The sequence below is a fragment of the Misgurnus anguillicaudatus genome, chromosome 10 (genome assembly GCF_027580225.2).
Source record: "Misgurnus anguillicaudatus chromosome 10, ASM2758022v2, whole genome shotgun sequence".
Lineage (NCBI taxonomy): Eukaryota > Metazoa > Chordata > Actinopteri > Cypriniformes > Cobitidae > Misgurnus > Misgurnus anguillicaudatus.
Window position 1 is genome coordinate 40,432,211 of NC_073346.2, and position 27,968 is coordinate 40,460,178.

At 36.1% G+C, this 27,968-nt stretch overlaps 1 protein-coding gene across 2 annotated transcripts; it reads left to right on the forward strand.

Annotated features, from left to right (window-relative positions):
- Positions 1-70: 70 nt before the first annotated feature.
- Positions 71-27,968, forward strand: ifnlr1 (interferon lambda receptor 1). 2 transcript variants are annotated; one of them, XM_073872615.1, is made up of 7 exons: positions 71-220; positions 18,839-18,965; positions 19,205-19,365; positions 20,755-20,933; positions 21,061-21,202; positions 22,590-22,714; positions 24,775-27,968. In XM_073872615.1, the coding sequence occupies exons 3-7, from the start codon at positions 19,278-19,280 to the stop codon at positions 25,528-25,530; spliced, it is 1,290 nt and encodes a 429-aa protein (XP_073728716.1). In that variant the 5' UTR covers positions 71-220; positions 18,839-18,965; positions 19,205-19,277; the 3' UTR covers positions 25,531-27,968. The 2 variants fall into 2 exon arrangements, with proteins under 2 accessions (XP_073728716.1, XP_055067974.2); XM_055211999.2 differs by lacking the exon at positions 71-220 and adding an exon at positions 16,688-17,052.

Consider the following 27,968-nt stretch of genomic DNA (forward strand, 5'->3'; position numbering starts at 1 on the left):
CATTTGTCAATGATGTGGTTACTTCAGAACCTCTCTGTGATCTATAACTGGGTTTTTGCTCTTCTAGAGGTTTGAGGTCAGTGATGTGATGTGAAGAGAACAGAATGGAGTTCACAGCTGGAAGTCTCTCTTCATTATCAACACCACACGACTCCAAAGAAACCCAGTGAGCTCAAAGAACCCGTCCTTAAGAGAACCATGAGCGGGTAAATATTTAATGGTAAGAGTGATTTTAAAACAAACTGTTTCTGACATTCAACAATATATTTATGTGTTTATGAATTATTGAGGGTTTTTTCCAAAAGTTCTCAACGTCTTTTAAGTAGTGATTTAACTGTTTGAACTAATATCTAATCATATTTAGTGTTATATTACAGCAGATATTTCACCAGTGACCAATTATTTTAGGCAGTGGCTTTTTAAAAATAGAGATATTTTCTGTTTACACTACATGACAATAGCTGGGTTTCCATCCAAACGTGAAGCGAACCATTTCAAAATTCACCAAAAAAGAAAAACAAACAAATGCGAATTAGGTTCGTTTCCATCAAGTTTTTTGAGCAAATGACGGCGGTATTTTTAACTACCAACAGTTAATAAATCAAGAACACTTAGAAATTGGAGACAGGGCTGCATGTAGTCACGATTGGGCAAATTATTAATTTATTAGCAATGCAGGTTGTAATTGCCAATACACTGAAAAAAATGATTCACTGAATTTAATCAATTTTTTTAAGGTAAGTGGTTGCAATCAATTTATTTAAGCCACATTTAAACAAAAGTTTTATATTTTATTTTACGTTACTAATCTTTTTTGTTTAAATGTAGCTTAAACAAACTGATCGCAACCACCCACCCCAAAAAAAATTGACTAAATTCAATGAATCATTTTTTTCAGTGTATAAATGATGACGTCAAGCCTATATACGGTAAAGACAATGTCATCGGTCCTGTAGGTTTAATCAGAAATTATTCAGCATTTCCATCTCCCATTATTCTTATTCTTTTTCTTTTCACATAATGTTAAAACCTTCTCAAGCAAGTGTAAAAACAACTTTGTGAATTAAGGGATTTTTATTTGGTGTTTCAATCTCACATTTTTTTATCAGTACTATCAGTACAAAATGCCCAAAACGTCATGGTGATGGAAACATGGCTACTATCAGCATTTTCCTAGCGATATGCTGTTTACAGGAGGTGAAAATACATTTTATTTAATAAATAAAATTATTACATTTGCAATAAGCGTAAACCGTAATTGGATGCTATCTATATTGGCAGATACTATTTGCATCTCAGTATTTTTGTAGATTAACAAGATGCAATAATAACATTGAATGTAAATGTTTATATTAGTGATGCACCAATGTATCGGCCGCCGATATTTATCGGCCGATTTTTTATGAATTTGAAACCATCGGCATATCGGCAAAAGCACGAGAAAGGCCGATACCGATTGTTTATTAATTAACTGCATAAAGAAATCCATTATATGTAAAAAATGAGTTAATGTTGTTAATAAAATAAATGCTGAATAGCTAAAACCACCTTTGAAGGTTGTCATGCTATCTTATTATATTTGTTTTAGCTTAATTTGTGCCTCTCTTATTATGTTGGTCAGTTGAATGTTAATTAGATCCAATCCATGTTCAGTAAAAATAATTTGATGCAGAAATAAACTAGCTAATAGACCAACTGAATAGTATTGTATACAAGTGTTTAATATCGGTATCGGCCAGAAGTTGTCTGTTTAAATCGGTATCGGCCCCCAAAAAATACTATCGGTGCATCCCTAGTTTATATTTAATAAAATTATTAAATGGATTGTGATAATAAAACCCCTTCCTAACCCCACCCAATAAATACTTTAATTCTTAATATACACTCGTTTGGCACTTTATTTATACTTCTTAAACATTTTCCTTATTTATTTATTTTTAAAGCCTTTTCGATGTAATATGTGATAGGAAAAGGGAGAAGAGAGAGGTCGGCAAAAGGTGGATTTGAACCAGCAACATCGCATCAAAACCAGATTCACAAGCTATACGCAGACATTGGTGGGCGGAGCTATAGCATTTACCTACAAGGGACACACTTTGTATTTGGTGTAAATAGTCACTCTGACTTTTTTTTTATTTGTTTTAGAACTGAATGACCGTGAAGCAAAGATTGCATCACATAGACTGTGTATTTTCTAAGGTTTGTGTGCTGTCTAAGAGATTTGTGTTCATATAAATGAAGGTATGCAAATATATGTCTCTCTCCACTCCTTCCCTCCTCATCCATCACTTTGCTTGTCTCTCTGGTGCTGCCCTACAGCCAAAGCCACACCCTTGTGTTCGTTGATTGACAGGAGGAGCTTTAGATGTTATAATGATGAATGCGTTTAATTTTAAATGTTCACTTTATGCAAAACATTGTTTGCTTACTAAAGTGTAGAGCTATAAAAATCAATGTTTCCCTGCAGTGAGAAATAACTCAGGTGGTTGATATTGTGTCTGACCACACAAAGATCTCATTGTACTCTCAGTTTAGGGAAATCAATCCTTTGTGTTATTAGGGAAGTAAACATGAGAAAGAATTACTCTGTTATTAATATAAACACAGCGCTGTCCGCTGAGTGAGGTATAATGATAGAAATCCACACAAAGTTTTATAACTGTTACATTATAATGTAAGCCCACATGTTTGGCTTGAACAAACAGTAAAATAGTGGCATGTCAGGAAAACATGTGCATCTGTGTTTTTGCAGAAATCATGTTATTGTGGTCTGTTTAAATATGAGGAACAGAAACAGACATGCTTTACTTTGCACCACAAATGTCACATTGAGTTTTTTCCAAGAGATGTGCTCTTGGCAGATATGAAGATGAAGTAGATTTTCCAGAAAGGAAACTTTGTGAAAGTCCACCTCTCTGTTTTTATCTGTGAAAATCTCCTGACATGATGGAATCGTCTGTAGCGTCTGCGCAGACACGGCTCTATGGCGAAACGTCTACACTTGCAAGATTTCAGTTGACGGCTTTCCAGCGAGCTCCTCTGGGATGTTTTGGAGCTGTTTTATTAAATTAAACAGCTATGATCCAGGTATTGTTATTACAGGTCCCTTGATGGACATCATGCCATAACAGCTCCTGGGTGACGTGACGTTAAATTGGTTTTAAACTCTTTTGAGTTAATCTCAATAGCTGCACTTCATTGTTGTTCAGTGACAAACGAAGTCTTTGAAGCCGTTTGTCTGCTCCATGTTGTCATCGTATCACAGCTCTGACAGACACTAATGGAAGAAGTGCAGTGCTTACCCATAATTCACAGGGCTGAGAATAACCAAAGGGTTGATAAAGAATATCCACTGATTTTGGTGGATTATTTTGAATGTAAACATGTGTTAAATTCATCTACGGTTACCAAACTATTGTTGGAAGTAGAAATCAAAACGGCATGTCTAATAAGATTGCTTTGGTTTAATGGGGATTAAAAAACAAGGAGCGGGTTGATTTTTTGTTTTTTAATTGTAGGGTAGTTGTGTTCACACACTGCCAACACAGATTGTCCCTCATTTATGAAAAGTGCGTACACCGAATTTCCAGGGTACACACCCAAAACCACGGTGACTATGAGATTTATCAATATTGACGTTGGCGTACAGCACGCTAAAATCCTACGCCAACTCAGGAGGTGGTGTACATCTATGCACGTTTTGAGTTAGTGCAGAAATGTGCAGAAAAAAATTCCTAACACAACAAAACGCAATGACAAATTAAAATATATGATATATTATGACCACTGTAAAAAACAACAACAACATAGTAATTATAAACTTCAGTGTTTGTTTTTGTGCAACATGAACTTCAATGTTAATTTGTGTGACTTTACCAAAGCATTTGATTTGTAGGTATATGTACAAATCAAGAGGGAGACTTGATAGCGATCGTTTTCAGCCGCAGCATTTATGAAGGACAGGTATTGCGTACACCTGAATTTCAAAGGTATGCACAGCTTCATAAATCAAGCGGTGAGATGTGTGTAAGCATCTTATGCAAACATATACGCCCGTTTCTACGCAAGAATGATAAATGAGGGCCATTATGTCCATACACCTTATTAAAGTGGATTTTGCATAATAGGTGCCCTTTAACACGTGAGTAAATTTGCATATACAATATTTATGTAGCTTTTTTACTGTTAAATAATCCTGAGTTCATTGTGAATGTTCTATATATCAGTCAGTAATAGTCGTATATCTTTATTTGCTCAGCCGTGTAAATTCAGTGGGGGGGAAGTAACAAAAAGGCTGAATAAAAACTTCCATAGGGAATGAAGCGTGTGATTGTGCAGCTTCTGGGCTTTGACTTTGTTGTTCAGTCAGATTTTGACATTGTTTAAAAGCTTTACCGTAGAGGATCCTAACTGACTTAAAAGACTTTTAGCTTGTTTTCTCTGTGCGGTCTGAAGTTTTACTCGCTCGAGTGTAAGGGAGCCGAATTCTCTGGAGTCGTTTTGTCTCTGTGCGGTTCTGAGCGGATCACTGAGGTGCGTGTGTACCGTAGTATCTGAGACAGCAATTCATGCTATATTTTGATCATTTCACGTACCCTGAAGGGTGAAGATTTCACATTCTTGCAGGAATTTCAAGCATCTTGCCTCGTCTCGGTATAGCGGCGGTATTTCAATATCAAAGTCATTTTGTGCCCGGATAATTGACTGGTTTGCATTTTCTGTGTTGTTTCTGAATCGCTGTAATCCATAATGGAGAGAAAATCACCACAATGAAAAGTTTGTAATGTCAGTGATTTGTGCTAAGCAGAGACTGTATGTTGATGATGAATATCTCAATTATTTCTTGATAGCAATAAAAGTCAGAAAATCCCAATGTCACGTGTCTTCTCTAGAAATCTGCAGTCACAGATTTTTTTCATGTGAACTCAACTGCCGTTTTTAATGTATAAGGAGACATAAATAAAAGTAACTTTACATTTACAAGCTATAAAAGAGCAACATCTGTTTCATGTACGTTCAACAGATAAAGTATTGATAGTGTTAAACTAGTAAAAATAAAATATCTTTTTTTACTTCAAAGAACCTTTTGCAAAGTCATTTAGCTAAATCTGATCTGATAAAGTCATCATTTGAATGAGAAATGCATTTGTGTCTGTGCGTGAGTATGGTCTGGACAGACCTTCGCTGATCTCCTTTGTCCTAGACACTGACCATAAACATCTCTCTTTTTGCACAAACAGAGAAAGAAGACACAAAAGCAAAACTTTTTCAAATGTGTCCTGCTTTAAAAATGGCCACTGTGGTAGAAGAAAAAGAGACAATCTGCCGTCCTTGAATATTACTCCTTTGGACTGATCGTGTGATCTTAAATTGGGTAAGACAGATATCTCTCTAAAAACACATGCTAAAATCATAATTTAAAAGGCTTTGCAGGTTTTAAAAATAATAGTGTTAGCCAGGTAGTGCACAATGTTTAAACTAACCATTCTGAAGCCCTTATAGCACTGAGACCTGATAAATGTTACAATGAAGTCGCAGTCTTGCGGCTGAGCCACGAGTCCTATTACAGTGTGTGCAGAATATTTTGGTCACTTTTTTCTGAACACCTTTTACCAATTCCAAACCACAGTAATTTTAATAACCAACATTAATTTTGTATATATCTTTTTCTTTCATCCTATAGGCCTATTATGCCCTTGCTGCCCAAATCAGGATTTCTTGTATAATGGTCACACCTCAATATTGCAATTTCCATGCATGGCATCTTTCTTATAGACATCAAATAATGAATTTCCAGTGTGTGTGTGTGTGTTAAACATTTTTTGGCCCATTTTAAATGTAAAAGAAAATATGCCTAATATTTCTGCACTCCTGGATATAAGGTGCTTTTTTCTCCAGCCAGCCATCATTTACAATAATGTATTACTTATAAATGCTTTATTTACAAAATTAATGGTAGTTATGGTTTGGAATTAGTAAAATATGTTTGATAAAAACTGTGATCAAAAGTTTGATGTAATAATTCTGCCCACACTGTATTTTATTGCAGTGTAATCACTGTCATTTTGTAATCAGTCGTCTCTTATTTTGACAGACGCACACTGATGCTGCACGCTTCATAAAATGCCCTAAATGCTGTGATTGGGCTAGCCAAATGTCAAATAAAAAAGAACCAATGGGCTGCTGATTAGGTGTCTCCTGGGCCGGTCTGTCCGAAAAAAAATACATCTTTCGCTAACTTTTTTGAAAAATGCAGTACATCGCCACAGCGCCTTTTAGCCCCCATTAATGAATTACTTTAAAACAAAAAAAGAAAGAAAGCAACGGCCTGCGTTGCACGATGTACGAGTGGCTGGTTATATTGTGCCATGTACAAAGAATAAAATAAAAAGAAGTGAAAGACGAAACTATTGGTATTTCAATAATTTAGGCTTATGTTTCCCATTATTTTCAGGTATTACAGTACAAACTGCAACTAAAATATTCAGTACAAAGGGTTTCTGGTTGGAACATTTATTAAAAGATTAGATTTTTGACAAATTCAGATTAACTTAATTCACGATTAAATAGGGAATGTGGAGTTGACGTCACGCGGTGTTGCATTATGGGTAATCCGCCATATTTGCAGGCACGCGTCCTATCCCGCTGTATTTGAGTTCATGTGTTGGAGGTTGTTTTTGTATTTTCTGTCAAGATTTTAATAAACTTCGATATGTTTGGTCAGTACTGCATGATCAAGCTGTCACGACAGGTTTGCTGGATTTGTGGAGTGAGGACGCAAGTACAGAGTTCACATAAAAGGATAACATTTAATATAAATAACATAGCAAACAAAACACGGGAATCAAAATAACAACAGGTAGGTAAAACACAGGAAGAGATGAACAGGGTACAAACGTGGTAGCAAAGACAATGATCCGGCAGGGAGTATGGCAGAGACAAGGGTCCAGGTGATGACAATATAGAACAGACACAAAACATGACACGGATTACCGTGACACAAGCAGGTCACGCGATCGTTCAGGGAGGAAACTGAACAACGAAATACGTTGTTTCAGCTTTTATTCGTGGAAAAAACAAAGAACGCCGGTGCAGGAGCTGACAAAAAGACGCCGGATCGCGTGGCTTGCCTGCTGCAATCAGGAGAAAAAAACGTTTACTTTTCAAAAGTAAAATCCCTGCATCAGCGAGAGTGTGTTCGCTGCATTTTCAGTCATTCAGTAATTTGTGATTAATAAAAGCAGAACCACTTAAATTGTCTTGTTTTTATGCTAACACTGTCAAACTAACTTGTAAATGTAAGTTATTGATTGATTCATTCATTCATTCATTTCTGATCACCCTAAACACATGAGTTATAAAAATAAATATTTAGACAATTTTGACGATTGTAACACATATTTTTTATTAAATGCAACTGCTCAAACCCACTGCTTGTGACTCTTTAAATAACAACGTTAGCTAAATATTTAGCATTTTGTTTGTTTTAATAACTTGGCCAAAACAGAAGTGCCATCTTTTGAACATGTGTTAATTCATCGCACAGAATACAACGGAGAAATTATTTTATAGAATCATTAAGATACGTAGATATTAACACATTGTCAGTAAATAGCTGGTTTGCCAACCGTCATACGACTCCAAAAGAAGAAGTGTCATCTTACTATAAGTTTGAAGGGATTTATAGCTCTTAAACTCCTGCAAAGTGTAAATAAAGTCCTGCAAAAACAAGGTAATTGACCAGATATGTAAGCGGAGGTAGTGCGTCTGGATCCGTAATCCAGTCTTGGGCTGCTAAATCATATGGATCTGTTGATTATTTGTCCAAATATAGTTTTTTGGCAGTAGCATTTAGTTGCTCCCGATAGGGTCCCATCTCTTTTACTTTCAACTTCTCGATTTCTTTCGTTCTTCTTCAATTTTACCTAGTTTTAGCTTAACATGCCCACAATTAAATGGGATAGCGGTCGGCGGTGCCTCTAAACATGGCGCCCACGTCCCATAATGCAACACTGCGGTGACGTACATTAACATTCCCTATAGGGAAACATAATGCACACGTCACTACGCCAAGCAGCAGGTGTCCGACCTGACGGCTCCATCTTTAACTCCTCCCTCGACTGCAAGCAGCAAACCTTGCCTCTCAGTCTGCACAGCACAGCATGAACTTGAACACTAATGTCGTCTATTCAAAGTAGTAGCAGTGCACAATCTTGTTATATCAATAACTTTGCCTTTTGTTTAAAGGTCACGTTCTTCCTGATACCATTTTTTAAACCCTAGTTAGTGTGTAATGTTGCTATAATAGCATAAATAATACCTGTAAAATGATAAAGCTCAAAGTTCACTGCCAGGCGATATATTTTCTTCAATAGAATTCCTCTTTCAAAGCTTCAATGGACTACAGCCCTCTATTTCCTGCTTTAATGACGTCAGTAAAACTGTTCGTTGACTAAACTCCGCCCACAGGAATACTTCAGTCACCAGCTTTGGCTCAAACGGTTCTGCTAAGCTAAGCTGCTATCGAATCACAGCACACTAAACAAGCTACACAATCAGAACTCGATACGTATTTCTGAAGGAGGGACTTCACATAACAAGGAAGACATCAGACTGTTTTGAGGACAGTGCAGCGCTATACAGATAAGTAAGTTGTGTGAAAAATACCGCGTTTTTTTACACGTGAAACATGAACACATGTTATATTGCCCACTATAAACACAATCAAAGCTTCAAAATCACAGACAGAACGGGAGCTTTAACAGTGCAGTTCTGTGAATGTTAAAGGTTTTTTATGAAACCATCCTGCCAACCAAAGCTGTACATTTATTTTTTGTAGATTTGTATGAGCACTTTAAGGTGGTTGGTGTGTATGACTGAGATGTTTCTGAGTATCTGTGTTAGCTCATCTCTTATCCAATGAGATCTCTTCTTCTATCTCAGTTTCCAAGGGATACGAGAGTCAGCGGTGTTATCGACCGAACTGTCAGTGGTCTTTAATTACTTTCTTTTCTTACATGAAGACAAAAGAACATCGTGTGCTTTACAACTGTAAGATTCTGATAATGTTGCATTATTCTCATTTCTCATTGATTCCCATTGAAGTCAACTTACATCCTCAGTGATTCATCCATTACTATAAGAGGCGAGCAAACTTCAAATGATGTTTTTTTCTGTCCTTGATGGGCATTGTGGGTAGGGGACAGCTTTTGTAGGATTGTGCCATCTAAAAGTGAGCAATGCAATGCTTTGACAAAGCCCCAACCTTTCACAGAGCTGTACGTGAAGATGTATTTATCTTAATGCTATTAGATGTCTAATGTATTACTTCTTATTATGGAGGATTTTATAGCATAAAAGAAAATATATGTATGACATCAGATACATTTATTTTCTCTGTGTGCTATATGATGAAGGTTTGTCTTATTTATTTTTGACATGCATTTCTGTGTGAAGATGAAAGCAGATATTCATCAGTAGCACAGGGTTGAGATATGAAATGTGTTCAGATGTGCTGTGACAGTGCGTTGGAGGCGAATTATTGATGGCTTTCGTGACGCTGAGGAGCTTGGATCAGTTTGACTTCAAAGATCTGCTCTCGTTTAGGTCACAGTCGGTTTGAGTGGTCTCATGAGATGCTCTTAGAGAAGAAATTCAGTGGCACAGAAAACTGTGTGTGTCGCAATAATGTTTCTTTTTACACTTTGTGTTACCAAATTTTAACAGGTGCCCTCGTTATTCATATGGGCAATTCCAGCGTTATGGATGTGACATTTGCATGCAATATAATTTCTCAGAGAAGGCATTTATTACTTCAATATTATATATTGAACCATCTGTTTAGATTCTCATAAACCCAGTCCAGATAAAAGTCTATAATCATGTTTTATATTTTAGATGAGAGAAACATGCATGCGTTATACAGAAGAAAGTACATACGTTTTTGGGAGACGTCATACTTTGTAGGATTTTTGACAAGCCAGAAGCAATAATACCCAACAAATGGAGAAGGGACGGCTCTTCAAAGAACAAATATATTTTAAGTTTTGTTTGCACATTTATGAGGAAGAAATGCCGTTATGGATTTGACATTTTGCAGAAAGCTCATTGTACTGAAAAGTGAAGTGTTTCCGATTGGTCAGCTAACCAACGTTGTGATTGGCTTAAATACTTCTGATGTCAGCAGGAAATGTGATGCTCCTTACCGTATTTGGAAGATTAGGTCCTAACGGGAGTTAATATCGTCTTTACTACATTATAAATACGAGCTGAATCTGATCCAGAAAACGCAGATGACCAAGCTGATTAATCAACTTAACCAGCGATTAAAAAGAGATTTAAGTTGGAGACGATAACTAGTGTTGGGGAAAGTTACTTTTTAAAGTAATGCATTACAATATTTACTTACTCCCCCAAAAAGTAACTAATTGCGTTACTTAGTTACTTTTCATGGAAAGTAATACTTACGTTACGTTTAGGTTACTTATGCGTTACTTTTTCTTACTTGGCTAAGATTTGATCTTTTTCAGGCCTTGCAGGTGGTTTTTTTTAATGACTTCATTCAAAAATCGCAAATTTCGATCGGAAAGATTTCAAGCTCTGGCCTGCCATCTCCGTTTCTGACTCAAACTGTTCCTGCTCAGGCGCGCACGCATAGAGTGCATTATTCTATGTGACAACATTCAGTTTAAATTAGTATATTATTATTTTTATTCTAATTAATTAAACTGAAAGTAACTCAAATATTAATGTGTAGATTTATAAAGTAATGTATAACTTTACTCGTCTGCATGCTGCCCAAAATTTGAGACTGCGCGGACGGTCTGCGTACGACAGTGCATGCGCGTGAAAATGTTGAGACAGGGCAATACGCTACAAACAATTACACAAAGGCAATAGACAGCATTTGCACACACACACCATCGTTATTTCTTCATTTATTTTCACTTCTTTCAAGAACAGAAAACTGTGGAGCATTTTTGTCACCATGATGTTTGATTCCTTTTCTTTGTTGTCTTGTTGTTTGTTCTAAACTTTGTTTGCAGTGGTGGATCCACTATTTTTCTTCATCCATCCTCATTTTTTTTTAAAGTACTGTAAATGTCGCGAATCATGCTGCTCTGACGGCCTGTAGAGTAATAATTTGATAATGAAATAATTTTTATTGCATATGTGTCGAACGCGGCCATCTGCGCGTAGCTGCGATGAATATGCTTGGAAAGCTGCACGAATACGTGCGCAAAACGGATGCGGAAAAAGGTATACCCAGCCCTTTGTTAACATGTACTAATTGTGAATCAGAAAATAGGTGCTCTTTAAAAACTTTAACAGAAATATTGCATTGGTATTTAAACCACCAAATATTTACATTTGAGATGTCAGTATGGTTAAAAACTTTACTATGTAGGGATGCACCAATGTTTTTCTTCTTTCTTTTTATAAACCAATTTTCCGGATGATTGGACATTGGCCGATTGTTTAAAAACATCTGATGATCAGTGCAGATTATATCCTGGTGATCAAGAGGGGCAGAAAAACTCATCAGAACTTAAAATGTGTGATTTTTTGTGAATTGGGTCACAATGATGACAGAATTGCAGTCTGCGCTTTTAGGATTTCATGAAATAATACTTTAAAAACAAGGAGCAAAAGCAAAACCTTCGGTATCTATTGGTATCTGTAGATGACATGTTATATCATGCATCCCTATTTTGAATTTTGTTACCAACAATGCCCATTCGTTCTCTGAAATGTATAAGAATTATTAAGGAATTGAAATTGGAAATGGTTCATTTTTAAATATAAAAAAACATTTGGTTTAATGTTCCCTAAACCATAAACCCTCTCAGAGAGAAGATAATACTCATCTTTATTATTCAGGACAGATTTTTCTCTGCTGTTTGCTGCTATAGTTTACATTCATTATTATTTGTAATGAGTGTTTACCAGGTCAATTATTGTTAATATCTGCACAAGTAAAATGTTGCAAATGTAAATATGAACAGTCATTAAAACCTTTTGATCTAAATAAGCAGCTGAATGTTTTATATCAGTGCTGTACCAGATTATGGTGTTGGTGTTTTTTTAGACGAAGATGTTGTTTGGTGTAATTCAGATCTTTTGGGTCCTGGTAAAATTCTGATTTATTTATTATTTTGATGTTCTCTTAGTTAGTGTATGAGAGGCTGATTGTAGATGGCTTTTAGGATCAGAAACCTTTGCAAAGCTCATGACAGATCTGTTTCAGCTTGACATCACAGCAGCTTTTCATTCATTGAGCTTCTGCAGTTTACTTCCCATCAGGACTCTTGCTGTGTTGATAAAATCATGAGCTGATGTTTGCATAATACCATATATTGCTTAAAGTTTTAATTCAAAAGTATTAAAGTAATAGTGAAACCACGTGCAGAAAAGTGACAACCTGACAGACAGGTTCCTTATCTGTTCCTAAAGAAACAATGGCAGTTAGGCAGTAATAGTATGAGGAAGTAATGCATGATTTAGCAATGTGTGTCTCTAGCAGTGTATTTAAACTTTAAACCACTGTTGATCTCTTTTATTTAACCAGCAGAAGATTTTCCCTTCAGATTTGCATGTGGCTGTGGCTGCGTATCACATTAAACCACCACAATGAGAAAAAGCAACATCATGATGTGTCTGTGACGGGTGAAAGATTCATGTAAATAAGTAAGGAATAATTGACGACGGGCCATTGAATTATAAGAAAATAATGCACACCAAGGTGGTAATGCGGCACGACGCAAAGCGGAGTGCTGTTATACCGCAGGTGTGCATTATTTTTAAATAATTCAAAGGACCGGAGTCAATTATTCCGCTTATACCACGGTTACCACAAACATTGCTCTGGTGCCTATTTTTAAGACATTTGAAAAGTTAGGTGTGCGGTTTACAGGAAAATAATCAACACCCATAGAACATTTCTCAGCCAATCAGAATGCAGCATTCAGCAGACCCGTGGTATAATTTAATTTAGTATACAGTGGTTCTGAAACTGGGGAGCGTGAGATTGTGCCGGAGGCCCGGTTTTATGTCATTTCATAAAATACATGAATTTATCATAAATTCTGTCTAATTATACCTCAGGACTTATTACTACTAACCAACACCACTACATTGTATAATTTTATGTGTTTTGTTTCATTTAAGCACACGTGCTAAACTGTTCACTTTAAATGCTTATATCTTCTGTATGCGAATGTTGATTCATACCAAAATGCTTTTTTGCATAGTTGTTTTTAACACATGAAAACGTCTCGGGTTACGTAGTTCTCTGAGAAGGGAACGAGACGCTGCGTCTCCCTTGCAATACTTCCTGCGTCCCTGTAACGCCGTCTTTGGCAATATTTCAGATAGCGATATACTTCCTGGCTCCCGTGTCACCCTGTCTTTGTCGTTAAGCCTCATCATTGGTTGAATTTGACACATTCAGACGCACTTACCCCTGGAGGCGTCCACAAAGTGTCACCGCAGTGACGCAGCGCGATTTCCCTCGAAATGGAACTGCATCAATGTATCTTAAAAGGTAACACAATGTAACCTTAAATGTGTCCCCACATTTAGTCCTTGAATTTGAGGGTATTGGACCTGGAAAGTCCTCGAAAGGTCCTTGAATTTGAAGTTAACTAAGGTGTGGAAACTAGGGTTGCCACCCATGTCTGATAAAAAACCTGGACATATAGATGACCCGGCCAATTGGTTTGCTCACAAGCCCCCCCCCCCCCCCCAATAGCATAATATTTCTATAGGCTTATAGCCTGGGTGCCAGCCCATCTTAGCCCCGCCCACAAGATTTTGTAAACGGGAAGATGGGTCTGGGGTTTCTGCGTTGAGGAGCTACTATTTTAGGACAAATGCTGGTCGAACCAATCAAATTGTCAGGGCGGGCTTTATACGATGATGGACAGATAATCAACAGTAACGTAATGAACCACGTCACCAAAGAGCGCGTGTGTTGAATGGCTGCCGCTGTAGAGTCCAGATGTGTGGATTCTGACATTGAGTCTGTACTAAAAGATATCGACAGAGCATTGATTTTAAAAGAGGAACAGAGAAACGCGAGCAGTGCATTTGTTGATGTCCTATTCGGCAAAAGTTGGTCGCAATTGAAATGGCTAACGTTATCACGGCGATGCAACTCAGCGTGCACGACGAGATGGATATAATTAGCGGTCGTTGCCAGCTTCTTTTCGGAAGCCCGGAATCTTGGTTGCTAAATAAGTGGAGGGACATGCTAGGCTCCAATATTTTCAAGCAAACGTAATGGGTATCGTCGTGGATGAAGTTCACCTAACGTACAAATGGTAAGAGATAGTCTATGACTTAGTAAATACTTCATGTTGTGATATAAACGAAATGTTGTAAACATAATAGGTGTTGATGTACATTCGCTAACTCGGTATAATCACAATGTTAGTGTCATTGTAGCGAATAACTACCAGTTCGGTCAGGCTGCAAAGACGTAATTTCAACATACGTTACACACTCGGTTGCTCTGATTGGTCGTAGGTCTATCCAATTGAGTGCAGAGGCATTTTTCGGTTGAGACACGCCTCATAATTATAGCTCAATGGAGCGGTATCAGACTCAAATTCTGACTAGAATTGAGTATGGCAACGTCAGGCTAATAGGCTTATGCAATTATTGGCAAAACAATTATTATTTGTTAACATTACTTAATGTATTAACTAACATGAACTAACCGTGAGCAGTACATTTGTTACTGTATAATCTTTGATAACGTTAGTAAATAAAAATACTGTTCATGGTTTATTCATGTTAGTTCACAGTGCATTAACTAATGTTAACAAGATTTAAATAAATGTATTATTAACATTAACAAAGATAAAAAAAAATTGCTTTATGCTATAAGTGCAGTTTATTATTAGTTCATGTGTTAAGAAGTTAATGAACCTTATTGTAAAGTGTTACCCAATTATTTGTACATTATGTTAAAATATGTAAATCAGGTTTACAATTTATTAAAGCTGCTTATACTATTTATGTAAACGGTTTTTATTTATATTCCATTGCAACTTTAAACAGGTCTAAATAGCAACTAGCAAATATGCACATGAAATTAAACTTGTTGAACTCACCTCAACATGTATTTTACAATCATTTAACCCGCCATGGGAAAAGCTGAAGTCACTGTTACAAACTCTACACCATGCAAGATTTTAACTCTTTTAAGACAGGGATACACTTTCGTGTAGTCTGGTTTAAAATGTGTCTTATATTTTCGCTTTTGGGGCACTCTCCCTCTGTCATGGCGCTCCTGTTTCTAGATACACTGATTAGTTTGGTTCGGGAGAAGAGATAAAAGCCCGCCCACACTGACAATTGATTGGTTAAACCGGGACAGGTGGCAACCCTAGTGGAAACCCTGCCTGTGAAACTTCACAACTTCTGTTATAACTGCTTTCTAGTATTAACACTAATAGATCCCCATCACCTAAAGAAGAAACAATGAGTGCGTTTATATGCACATAATAAACCGGCTATGCAGAAAACTGCGTTTACGTGGGATTTGGAGATTGTCAGGTTTCTTGTAGGTAGTGATGCCACCACCTATACCCTACTATATCAGTCGTTTAAAAAGCAGACGGGAAATCTGTCTTAAGCTATACTGTTGTATCTCTTCTCATGTCTACAGAAACTGTAAATGTAACATGAGGTTTTATTTTTGCAGTTTTTTTGCCAACTGCTTGAGTCAAGCTCTGACTTTTGTGTGACATGCAAACATGACCAAACCTGTGAGAAATTAAGCCAGTTAAGGTGTTTACATGCAACGCAAAATCAGGTTAATGATCAAAAAATCTACCTGTGCCGATCGGGATTCGCTTACGTTTATGAGCTTTCCCCGATAAAAGCAAACCGTTTTACACGTTTGCATGACCTTACACGTTATCAGTTTATTAAGCATAATCTGCGTAAGAGTCTGTGCATGTAAAAACACTCAGTGTTTACTTTCACCAGCACAGCACACTGCGTCTTCTGTTGTTTATACTATTTGGACAGATCAACTGAGATTATCACAACCTTATCGTAAAATTCAAACTTTCCTGAATAAACAAACCAGTGGTATTTGGGAGACTAAAGTATTTGAAGAATGTCTCATTTGCTTTAAAAACTTTCTCATCGTCATGTTTGCTATTGCCCGAACATGAAGCCATTAGTTCTCCAAAACACCAATGGCATTCAATGGAAAGAAGAAATGTAAAAGGCAAAATGTCTCACTAAGGTTGCAAAGTCTGTAATTTATAGTCAAATCTCATCATCGAATTTATCTGAACTTTATCTCCTTTAACATTATAGATGTGCTCCCACTGTATGTGCATGATTTGTTGCATTTCTTTTCCTTTATTTCAAGACAAAATGGATGCCCAAATGCGACCCAACATATGATAGGACTTCATATAGTCTCTTGAGCAACATCTGAGAACTACAGTTTGTCATTTGGGAGAAGCATTAACATGTGAACTTGCACCGCGCCTGCTGTTGTTGCATGCAAGCCTTTAAAAACGATCATGTTGTGTGTCATTATGGACAATGTAGGGCAACACATTATACTCAACACCACCCACATCCCAGCCCAAAGAAATTCACACTACTCTACTGAGAACTAGTTCCTTATTTCCAGTTTCATTTTTTCATCAGATAAAACCTGAAATGCGAGATGTTAATGTACGGAGGACACACGGCCTCGATAGGCGGAGACCAACCGCAAAAAACAGGAACATACAGATAAGACGCTCCAAAGTTCACATGCACACCTGAACATGACAACACCTTTATTTTTTATTCGTGTGAAACCGACTGAACTCTGTTCTCCTGTTACTGCAACCATCAAATCATGTTCATACAACTTCAACAAGTTTGTCAAGATGAGATTATTGCGAGCTTGAGGATGGAAAGGAAGGAAATTATGTATTTCTAACTGGATGTTTATTGGAAGTTTTACACCAGGATATCATCTCACGGCTGTGGATATGTGGTCCCTAAGTGCTGTGGTTCTTCTGCTATGTTTTAATGGTGAGGGAAAATTAGTATTTTGATAGTTTGATGCATCTGACATTGGCAGATAAATTGCATTTGCATATAATAAACAAAAATAAATTTGCATTATTTTAGTGAAAAGTTCATTTTAACAGCCATATTTTTCAGTAACACAACAAAAGTATTTTTATTAATATAATCTATAATTTTAACAACACCACAGCCATGGTTACTGTATATTCACAATATAGCGCAGGTCTACCTTATTGCATTATGTGTAGCGTACGATGCTTAAGAGCTGGTGAGACTAGACTCATGAAAATTGTGAGTTGTTTTAGCTACAGATAGGGATAACTCAATATCCTCTTGTCTTATATTAAAATCCTCCGCCATTTTCTTTAAAATCCTTGGTTTGGACTTGTTATTTGTGACTGCCATCGTTTTGGTTTGTCCTCTGTGTCTCTGCGTTTGTCACTACGCATGGTACGCTAGATAGTGCAGATTAAGGGGCGCTATTATCCCTTTCTGACATCACAAGGGGAGCCGAATTTTAATGACCTATTTTTTACATGCATGCAGAGAATGGTTTACCGAAACTAAGTTACTGGGTTGATCTTTTTCACATTTTCTAGGTTTATAGAAGCACTGGGGACACAATTATAGCACTTAAAAATGGAAAAAGTCAGATTTTTATGATATGTCCCCTTTAAATTTTAATTTGAATTTTTGCTGAACTATACTTTCCAAATTTGTGTTCACATGTGTGGCTATTGTTAATTTTTTCCATGTCTAGAGCTTAATATCTGTCTGTCTCTGATGTCACTGCAGGTTGGATGTGTGTATAAGAGAGAGAGAGATGTTTTTGGATGTTCAATTGTGTGATACAGGTTCATGTGTGTGTGTAGTTGTATCGGCTGTCACGGTTATGAAATTTGGCTTTCGGTTAATTGTCTAATAACTTGTGACGATTATTACAATTAATTGCCTGTTTTAGGGCTTTGACTGTTATGACGATTAATTTTCTGTTTTGTTTCTTTGACATTTAATTCTTGTTTGTTCATGAAATATTTATATGAATTATTTAAATAAATCTTTTGCAAGGTTTACCTGGCAGTAAATATTAACACACATAACACATATTTAAAAGGGGTTTTTTTTCTCTCTTAGGGGGTTTTTCAACCCAGGGAGGCAGCCTTTTTGGGCTTAACTTAGCACCCTCTTCTATACGTTACATTAGTAATACGCTCCCTTATAATGTTGATTCATAGCCGCAGCCAATTGAGCTGCTTATGCTATTGTGTATTATGTTGTGCTATCTGTCGATTTTCTGTGCTTTACACTGTTTTTATTAATGTAAAGCTGCTTTGAAACAATTACCAATTGTGACAAGCGCTATATAAATAAAATTGAATTGAAAAAAGTAATCTGATACTGTCTCGTTTATACAGGCCCTGCAGCTCCCCCTTGTGCTTTTAGAGAGATGCGCAATCATTGCGGTGATCTGAAATCGTGATGAGACAATTATTTAATCATTGTGACAGTTCTAGTTGTATCTTCAGTTAGCGACAGACTCTTTTTGGCTTGTATTCACGTGATTATCTGCTGGACAAACTACACAAAGTTGTAACCCAAAAGAGCTTGTGATGGCTTTGTAGAGGCTGGTGTTTGTATTAACCACAGCAACTGTGGGGTTATAAATAGAAAGTGTGTGTTTATGTATTTTTCTGTCTGGAATGACGGATATCTTGTTTAGAGATCAACACTACAGTGAAATTTTTTTATCATCAAGACCTTTTAAAACTGTTTTTGTCATTTTCTGTAGGTATTTGGTGTGATGGATGTAATCTGACAAAGCCTTATTTTGAGTCCAGGAATTTTCATCATGTTCTCCATTGGAATGAAGTTGACATTCCGGAAAAAGTTGTTCTCTACAGCATCCAATACACCATGTAAGTGACTGGATCTTCTCATCCTCTTTCCTGTTTTTTCTCATTTTATCTTTTCTCTTAACAAGATTAAGTGTGCAGTAGATGTTATAAAAACAATTTGAATGGAAGACTGCTTTATCGAAAGAAATCTGGTGGCTTGTCTCCTGTACAACTATGGGTTGCAAGCACTGCTAATTTTAAAACGTTTTTTTTTCTCATGTTGATCTCCACACATATGTAAAAGCTTTGGTCTTTTGCAGCTATGGTGAGCCGTACAAACCAGCGATATGGTGCCAAAACATCACAGCTCCCCAATGTGACCTAACGTCTGTTATGACCGACGTGACCTCCAGATATCATGCCAAGATCACCGTGGATGGACTCTGTGTGGGAGATATCGAGTTTATTCCATATAGGCAAAGTAAGATTTTCTGTCATTCTCGAATTTAGATTATAAATCAGATTGTATGTTTAAATAATCAACTCATTCTCATTAAATGCTTAGCACGCAGTTGAAAAGTCGTGCAATCAGTGTTGGGTGTAACTAGTTACTAAGTAATTAGTTACTGTAATTAAATTACTTTTCCTTTGAAAAAGTAAAGTAAGGGATTACTCTTATTTTTCTTGTAATCTAATTACAGTTACTTCTGATGTAACTAAATACTGTGTATGGACTCTAAACAATTATATATACTATAATACAATAGTGGATATAACATGGTTTAAGTTTACAATTCTCACTATTAACTCGTTGATTATTAGCATTAATATTAATGAGATGCTGACTGTTTATTAATACTTAATAGCACATATTAATGCCTGATTCTGCAAAACCTTATTCTACATCCTTAACCCTCCGCATTTCTACCAATACTTTAAATTTATAACTTCTTTAGTATTAGTTGTTGGAGTATATTGAGGCAAAAGTAGTTAATAGTTAGTTAATAGAGAGAATTGGACCCTAATGTGGGACCAGAATAATTGATGTACTTTTATATTATTTATTCAAGCCATTTCAAGCCTATCCTTGTATCATGTACTCAGTAGGATTTAGAAAGTAATAAGTAATTAAATACTTTTTGGAGAGAGTAATTTGTAAAGTAATCTAATTACATGATTGAAGATGTAATTAGTAACTAGTAATTAATTACTTTTTTTGAGTAACTTACCCAACACTGCGTGCAATATATACGCGCAAATTACAATTTTGCATGCATATGTTACACCAGTCCTTCCTGTTCACTTATACGGCACAACTCTTCGTGTCGTTTAATTTATTGGTTTCTCTTTTGTTTTCTGTAGGTTTTTTTAAACCATTGTCACTTTTGGGGTTAGATTTGGGATTTGCTTTAGGATGTCATTCATTATATAGGTTTCTTCATGCTTTGTCTATTTTTAAGCCATGGTCGCTTGGAGTTGGTGTAAGAATTGGGGTTTGCATGTGGATGTCATTTTATGTAACAAAAATTTGCTCTAACCCCACACCCAAGCGACAATGGCAAATAAATGAAAAAAATAAAAAACCAATGCATAAAATGACACGAAGAGATGCGCAATATAAGTGAACGGGAAGGACTGGCGTATCATATGCACGCAAAATTGGATTTGGCGTATTTATTGCACGACTTTTACACTGCATGATATTTATACGCATTTCATGGTCTGAAATAATACACAGTCATCAAGTGGCTGCCCAAAACTAAGTGTTTATTGTATAGACGTATAGACAAAGTAGTCATCCCATTATCTAGTTGGTTTACATGAATTGGTTGGTTATTCTTTCTCTTATCTTTCTTTTTTCTTACTCTAGCCATTCTGGAAGCTCCAGACGTGTCCGTGTCTTGGAATGAAACGTCACTGAACGTTACGATTTTACCACCGATGGGTCCGGACAAACGCTCCATGAAGGACATCAGCTGCTGGGGAATCTGTCAACATCCCATGAAGTTCACCGTTAAGCTGACGCAGCCCAAGTTTGCAGTCGGAAGGGTCCGTATCAATATTAATACAGTAACAGCTTTGTTTAAATCTTACGAGACCTCTCATGAAGATGTACTTTAAGATATTGTTTTCTTCTGATCTGGTTGTGTTTTTGTGTTTTTGTTTCTCTCTAAAGGAATACAAGAGTACGTCAGATTCAGTGCTGGTGTGGCCTGTAGAAAAAGACACGAAGTATTGTGGAGATGTTGTATATTCACTCACACATCCCATGTCACCACGTCAAAGTGACACAAAATCATTCTGTGTGACTACCTCAGGTAATTCAACACTTTTTGTTTTGAAGAATCTGCCACAATATGGCATCGACTGGGAGTTATTTAGCAAAATTGTGTTCTCTGTTTTGTGTTGCTTTTTCAAATCTGACTTTCAGGTTAATGTTACTGTAAATGTCCTTGATTGAGTAAAAGTGTTTTTCTAACACACATATTCATTTATCTGCCTGCCCTTCATCTTTTGGACTCTTATTTAACTCTTTCCCTTCCAGCGTTTTAAAAAAAGTTGCCAGCAAGTTTAATGCCTTCCAGAAAATGTTCTTCTATAAATATATAAACATATAATATATGAAATTAAAGAACTTGCTTTCAAACAAACAAACAAAAAAGTTTTCATCTTCATTTGATTTCTTTTTATCACCTCTCAAATATGTATAGGTTTCTTCAAAAATAGCAAATTTTGAACAAAAAGCTGAGATCATTGCATTTTTATAATCTGGAGCTGTTACACAAGGGAAGCATTTTCTCTTAATTGATCAGATAATTCGCCAATGGCGGGGAAAGAGTTAAAGTCTTTATGTCCCTTTTTTCTCTTTACTTCGTTCATTTTTCTTGTCGTATTGGTTTTATGTTGTATTTATTTTTTTAAAATGCACAAAACATTATGCAAGGTTCCAAACTTCTAAATAAGAGTTAAAATAAAGCCCCGGCATAGAAATGTACATGCACCTATCCTGCAAAAAATAGCAGTGCATTTACATACAGTATGAGCTAAATTATTTCTGTTGTTGACCAGGAAAATATTTAGACATACTTCCTTAAAACTACCATGTATAAATGTACTTGATTATTAGAAAATATTTTGGACCACAAAACCAGTCATAAGGTTCATTTTTTATTAAGATTTATACATCATCTGAAAGTTGAATAAATGAGCTTTCCATTGATGTATAGTTAGGACAATATTTGGCAGAGATGATACAACTATTTGAAAATCTGGAATCTGGGGGTGCATTTTGATTTAAGGTGCAAAATCGCATTTAATGTTGTCCGAATAAAGTAGTTAGCAAATGCATCCACTCACAAAAATAAAGGTTTGCTATTTTTAAGGTAGGAAATGTACAAAATATCCTAAAAAAACTTAATATCCTGGGCATAAAAAATAGATAATTTTGACCCATACAATGTATTTTTGGGTTTTTGCTACAAATATACCTGTGCTACTTATGACATTTCTTTTTAGTTAATATATATTAAATTAGTTTGATCCCACTTGCAAGGTTTATTTTTATTGGTTTATGAAAAACACAATCATCCAAAGCATGTTTAAACAATGTTTAGGTATTTACTTTCAAAAATGTACCTTAAACACATATAATTGCATGCATATGTTTTTTAATAAGCGTGTGATTTTCACTGTGATCTCTTTCAGCAAGTAACACCTGGTTTCATCTAGTTCTCATGCCTGCTCTTCTGGCTGTTCTCCTACTCATAATCTTATCCACGGTGCTTTGTCAACAGTCCATGAAAGGGAAACGTTCCTGGCCGAAAGCTCTGGTAAGTGATTGACGTCATACTGACTCTCTGGGAAATTCCAGGTGAACATACACCTCAGAAATTCAGCTCCTCCCTGATTTACCGGCAGCAAAGTCCTGTTTGACAGGAGACTTGAGTTTCTGCTAATCTTCATGAAGGAATGTGTCATCTAGTTATGACTTTCAGAAGCTGTAAATGACGTGACATAAACAACAATCTGTCATATGTACAGTACGCTATGAAACGTTTTGATGCGCATTTATCATTTATTTTTCAGGTTTAGAATAAATGATTAGGTCATCAATGGACAAAAATGTTTTGCAAATCAGTCTTGCATGTTAAATCTGTGTGTAAGCTATATATCAGTTCTGCACGGCACCCTCTGAATGTCTATCATATATGTTCAATTATATTAATCAAACAGTTTTAAAAAACAGAAGTTAAGTTTAAGCTTTTAACTAGTAGTGTTTGTAGATGAACTCAAGCAAAGCAAGTGATGCATTTTTGGATTATATTCCCTCTTTTTGAATTTGTGTTCATTTTTTTCTTTGTGATCACAGAAGATTGTGCATAATAGTGTGGTCCTTATAATGGGTCTTTTTTTTAAAATGTTCAACTCTTAACCCCTAAATGTGTTAGGATGTCAATAAAAACACAATGCAAAATGTTGAATTGTTCCTACAATATCTACAGGTTGCTCAAAGCCTTTGAATATTTCCGAAATCACACATTTTTGCAAAAACTGTACCATTTAAAAACACACAAAACTTGCTTCTTTGAGGGTAACTTTATTTCAGTTATTTCAGTCTCTTCTGATCCGAGTAGGGGACTTGCTTCGTGTTGCTTCAGCCATTGTATGTGTGTATATTGTCTATTGTGCTTTATTCACATTGAAGCTTTCTTGCTTTGAAAAACATATCACAACTAAAACAGGAGTTTTAATTGCATGGAGCATGCTCAGTATATATATTATTAAACAATTATACATAAACAACCTCTAAATATGAATTAATATTGAATAAAAAATATTTATTCAAACATATTGGTGGGATGAGAGCATGAACTTTTATAAGTTGAAAAATAAGGACCACCCAGGTGAATAATTATATTTGCTCAGTTTAAGACCCTATAAAACCTCACACTGATTAAACAGATCAAACGTTTGGGTACATTGACTAAACTAAACAGTTTTCACTTTTGGATAAGTGTTAAAAATGTCTTACTATAAGTGACAAATTTAAGGTGAAAAAACATTCAATTGGTAAGATCTCAAATATTTAAAGGTGGTGTTTGTAAATTTTAGCAGCTTCTAGTGGTAAGATTGCGAATTGCAATCAGCAGCTTAAAACGCATATGGTAGCTGCCACGTCTACCCAGTCTCCTGAGGATGCGTATAAATAGCACGAAGTGTAAAACTCGTGCAATACATACGTGCATATGATACGCAAGTCCTTCCCATTCACTTAAACGGGGCATCTTTTTTTGTCGTTTTATTTATTGGTTTCTCAATTTTTTCTGTTTTTTAAACCATTTTCGCTTGGGTTTAGGGTTAGATTTTAGATTAGCTTAATGAGGTTATTTAATATACAGGTTTCTCAATGTTTTTGTCCATATTTAAGCCATGGTCGCTTGGAGTTGGGGTTAGAGTTTTCAGGAGACTGGGCTGGCCACGTTGTCGTCTGAGACAATGGAGGGACGAAAAGCCCGTTTAGGGCTACTGTAGAAACATGACGGCGACATCCATGTACGAAGACACGCGGTGTATGTAGATTAAAAACTGCTTATTTTAAGGTAATAAAAAACAAACAAAATTGGTTGAAAACTTTTGATTTTTATGTGTTACATAAAATGTGTTAAAATAATTTTTCAAGTTGATCCAATTTCTTAATGTTCAGAAGACTATTTCAAAATGTCCTTGCACGCGAAAACATTTCTGCGTCCATTTCATATTTATCCCAAGTTTCAGCTTTTTGTAACCAACAGTTCATTACTCCATGTTGGATGAAATCTAGTGAAGTCAGCATCGTTTTATTATTTTTTTATGTTTTCTAGCTTTATTAATTTTTTTCTCTGTGAAACAGGTGCTGCCAAAGAAAAAACTTTCCTTTTATTCCGAACCCCTGGATGAAATATCCAAAGTACAAGTGTGTCCGGGATTTGTTGGAAACAGCCCGAATCTTGATGTGGATCAGGAAAAGTCAAAAGTCGTAAGTAATTGTAGCGGTTACGCGTCTCAGAACTCTCGTGATCTTCAATGGACAAACAGTGATGAGGAGATGTCAGCTGACTGCTCGAGCCCTGAACATTCGGTCAACTACACAATGGTTGTTGGCGTCCGTCCGCCTGAGGAATCATCAGATGATGACCAGACACATGAAACCATCTCAGAATTATCTCTGAAGAAGAAGCAAAACAGCGATTCAGTGAGCCAGGAGCTTACGATCTCTGACAGCATTAACAAACCTTTAGTGGTTCCAGTTATTCCTGATGCCAATGGTTTGTTGCAGTTTAAAGGATTTTTATTTCAGCCCGGATCAGAGAGTTTACTTGGAGACAGGACGCCATTGCTAACCGATCTAATCATTGAGGACTCCAGTTGCAATTCGACGTACCGACCCGTAAATGTTTCTGATTTCTCAACGGTGACGTCCAACTACAGGCAGAACTGGCTGCCGGGGACGCCTCTAGAGGGGTATCGGGCGCAGAGGACTTATGTTTTGAGGAAAGATCCCCTTCGGGAGTCAACTGAGAAAGAGCACGAGGACTTGGAAATTGAAGAAGAATCAAAAGTTTGTCTGTCCCTTCTGGACAGATGGATGTTAAAAATGGAAGGATGATCTTTGATGTTTGGAGTAGTCGGAGATCGCAGTCATCCGTTATCATTCTTATGAAGATGAATAGCCGTTGCTCAGTTGGCAATGAACTGTCAGCTCCGGAGTTCTGGAGACAAACTGAGCCAATCACCTGAGCTGTAAATGTCATGTGACTGATCGCTGTTAAGCAGGAACATGACAGCCGGATTTTGCTGATGGCTTTTCTTTTGCCAATGTAAAAGTTCGAAACACTTAAATTGTTTATTTCTGCTTTATAGGCATCACCAAAGGACCAAATGGCAATCTCTGTTTCCCAGCAGGCATATGATCGACCTTCAACGTTGAAATATGGTTGAAATAATGTCCATTTTAATGTTGAAACAACGTTAATATAACAGTTAATGCTAAATGGTTGCAAAAGGTTAATAAAATGCTTAAAAATCAACGTTGAAATTTGGTTGAAATAATGTCAGTTGTTTGTTCAACGTTGATTCAATTTGTAAAATTAAAAGGTAATTTAACGTTGATTCAACCTTAAATCAACGATGAATCAACGTTTGAAATGCCTGCTGGGTTGCTAACAAACACATCTCACCCTAAACATGTGCTGTTAGTTGAGTTAATATTATATTGTTGTTTTGGTCTGGTCGGGATTATCACACAAACAGAAAGATGTTTTAATAGCACTACAGGGATTTTCCATCTACTGTATCCATGAAGTTGTAATATGAAATAGGACGACATATTTTAAAGGAATAGTTCACGTCTGCCATCATTTACAGACATTTTATTAAATGATCTCAAATTGTGTTCTGAAGAAACACGTTTGAAACAACAAAGGGGTGAAGAAATGATGACAGATTTTTCATTTTGGGTGAATTACAGTATATCAACAATCCTTTAAAGGTCACCTAATATGGCAATTTTTCAAGATGTAATATTAGTGTTCCCAGAATGTGCCTGTGAAGTTTCAGGTCATTTATTATATCATGTTGAAAAGGCCAATTTTTGGTTGTGCAGAAAAGTGTTTTTTGTTTTGTGTATGTCTCTTTAAATGCAAATGAGCTGCTGCTTCCCTCCCCGTTTACTGTTATCTATACCGACAGCATACACCACTTTTAATATGACAAGTACCTTACTTCATTGTTCATAATAAACGTGCGGTATGACCTAACTGTGGTCTTTGGACGGTTGTGGGTGGGGCCTGGACAAAGTGATGTCAGTTTGCGCAGAAAACGGCATCGGTTCGTCCAATGAGACAGTTGCGGTTTTATGGGATTTAAACAACATATAAATGTGAATTTCATATATTAGGTGACCTTTTAAAGGGATGTTGTTTCTTTTAATATTTTACATTTTCACTGACGTATGTAAATAGTTTTTTTTTTCGTGCACTTTTGACTGAAAATCGTTCATTTGAAGCATGGCCGTTTGTGAAAGTGTTATTCTGTCCAGCCATTTCATTTTGTCATATGTCTACATTTTAACTTATTTAAAGAGAGACTTAACTTTAACATGTTTCCCAGACAGGGTTTAGATTAAGGCTTCACTTATTTTAGGACATTTAAGTTATTTTTACAAACATACCTTGATGTGAATCTTGAGACAAAACAATGGTAATGATATATTTTTATTATTTTATTAAGTTTTGTCAGTGCACGCTGTTTTCAGGGAAGACAACTCAAATATGCATTTTAATCTGGGACTAAACTTAAACCCTGTCTGGTAAACCATCCCTTTATCAATAACGTTGACGTTGTTGACTACATTATTTGCATTGTTTCTGTAAGACTGAATAACATTTTTATTATTGATATTAAACACCGTTCACCAGTCATTTTACTTAAAAATTTGACACATGTCAAGTTGAAAGAGATAACTTGATTTTAATCATCTGGATTGGATTGTGGCGGTTTTATTACAGAATAGAGGCAGCTGGTTGAAGATGCTGAAGGATTCATGATGTTGTTTTAGAGTCATTACAGCGTATTACATATTACAAAGCTCAAGACTCTTTAGTTTTGGAATAATATGGAACCGTATGTAACATATATTTTAACAGTGTTGTAAATAGCATTTTTATTTCTCTTTAAACCTTGTAACCATTAATAACATGGAAATGTTTGTCAGTTTACATTTGTATGTTAATCTATAAGTCTGAATAAGCTTATGCTGGATGTTTAGACATGGCAGGCTTGACTCGCGATAAACAGAAGCTTCCAGGCGTGAATTAGAAATTTGCATATCAGAAAAAAGCTTTGTTCCTTGTATGTTTCTTGGAGTTTGTTCAATAGACTTTATGGGGTTTTAACATGCTGTGTTATGAGGAAGTCCAGCAGTCTTATAAAAGCTCTTTGTCACATTCCAAAAGACTTTAAATAACTTTACGCACCTGCTCAATCTGTTTCGGGAAGATACACAAAACAATCAGGTTACATAACTCCAGGTATAAAGTTCAGCAA

Excerpts from the sequence above, each read along its gene's own strand:
- ifnlr1 (XM_055211999.2), top strand. The coding sequence starts at position 16,962 with ATGTTTATTGGAAGTTTTACACCAGGATATCATCTCACGGCTGTGGAT. Across the intron at positions 19,366-20,754 it reads GTTTATTCCATATAGGCAAA|CCATTCTGGAAGCTCCAGAC; the intron begins GTAAGATTTTCT and ends TTCTTACTCTAG. Across the intron at positions 22,715-24,774 it reads GTTCCTGGCCGAAAGCTCTG|GTGCTGCCAAAGAAAAAACT; the intron begins GTAAGTGATTGA and ends TCTGTGAAACAG.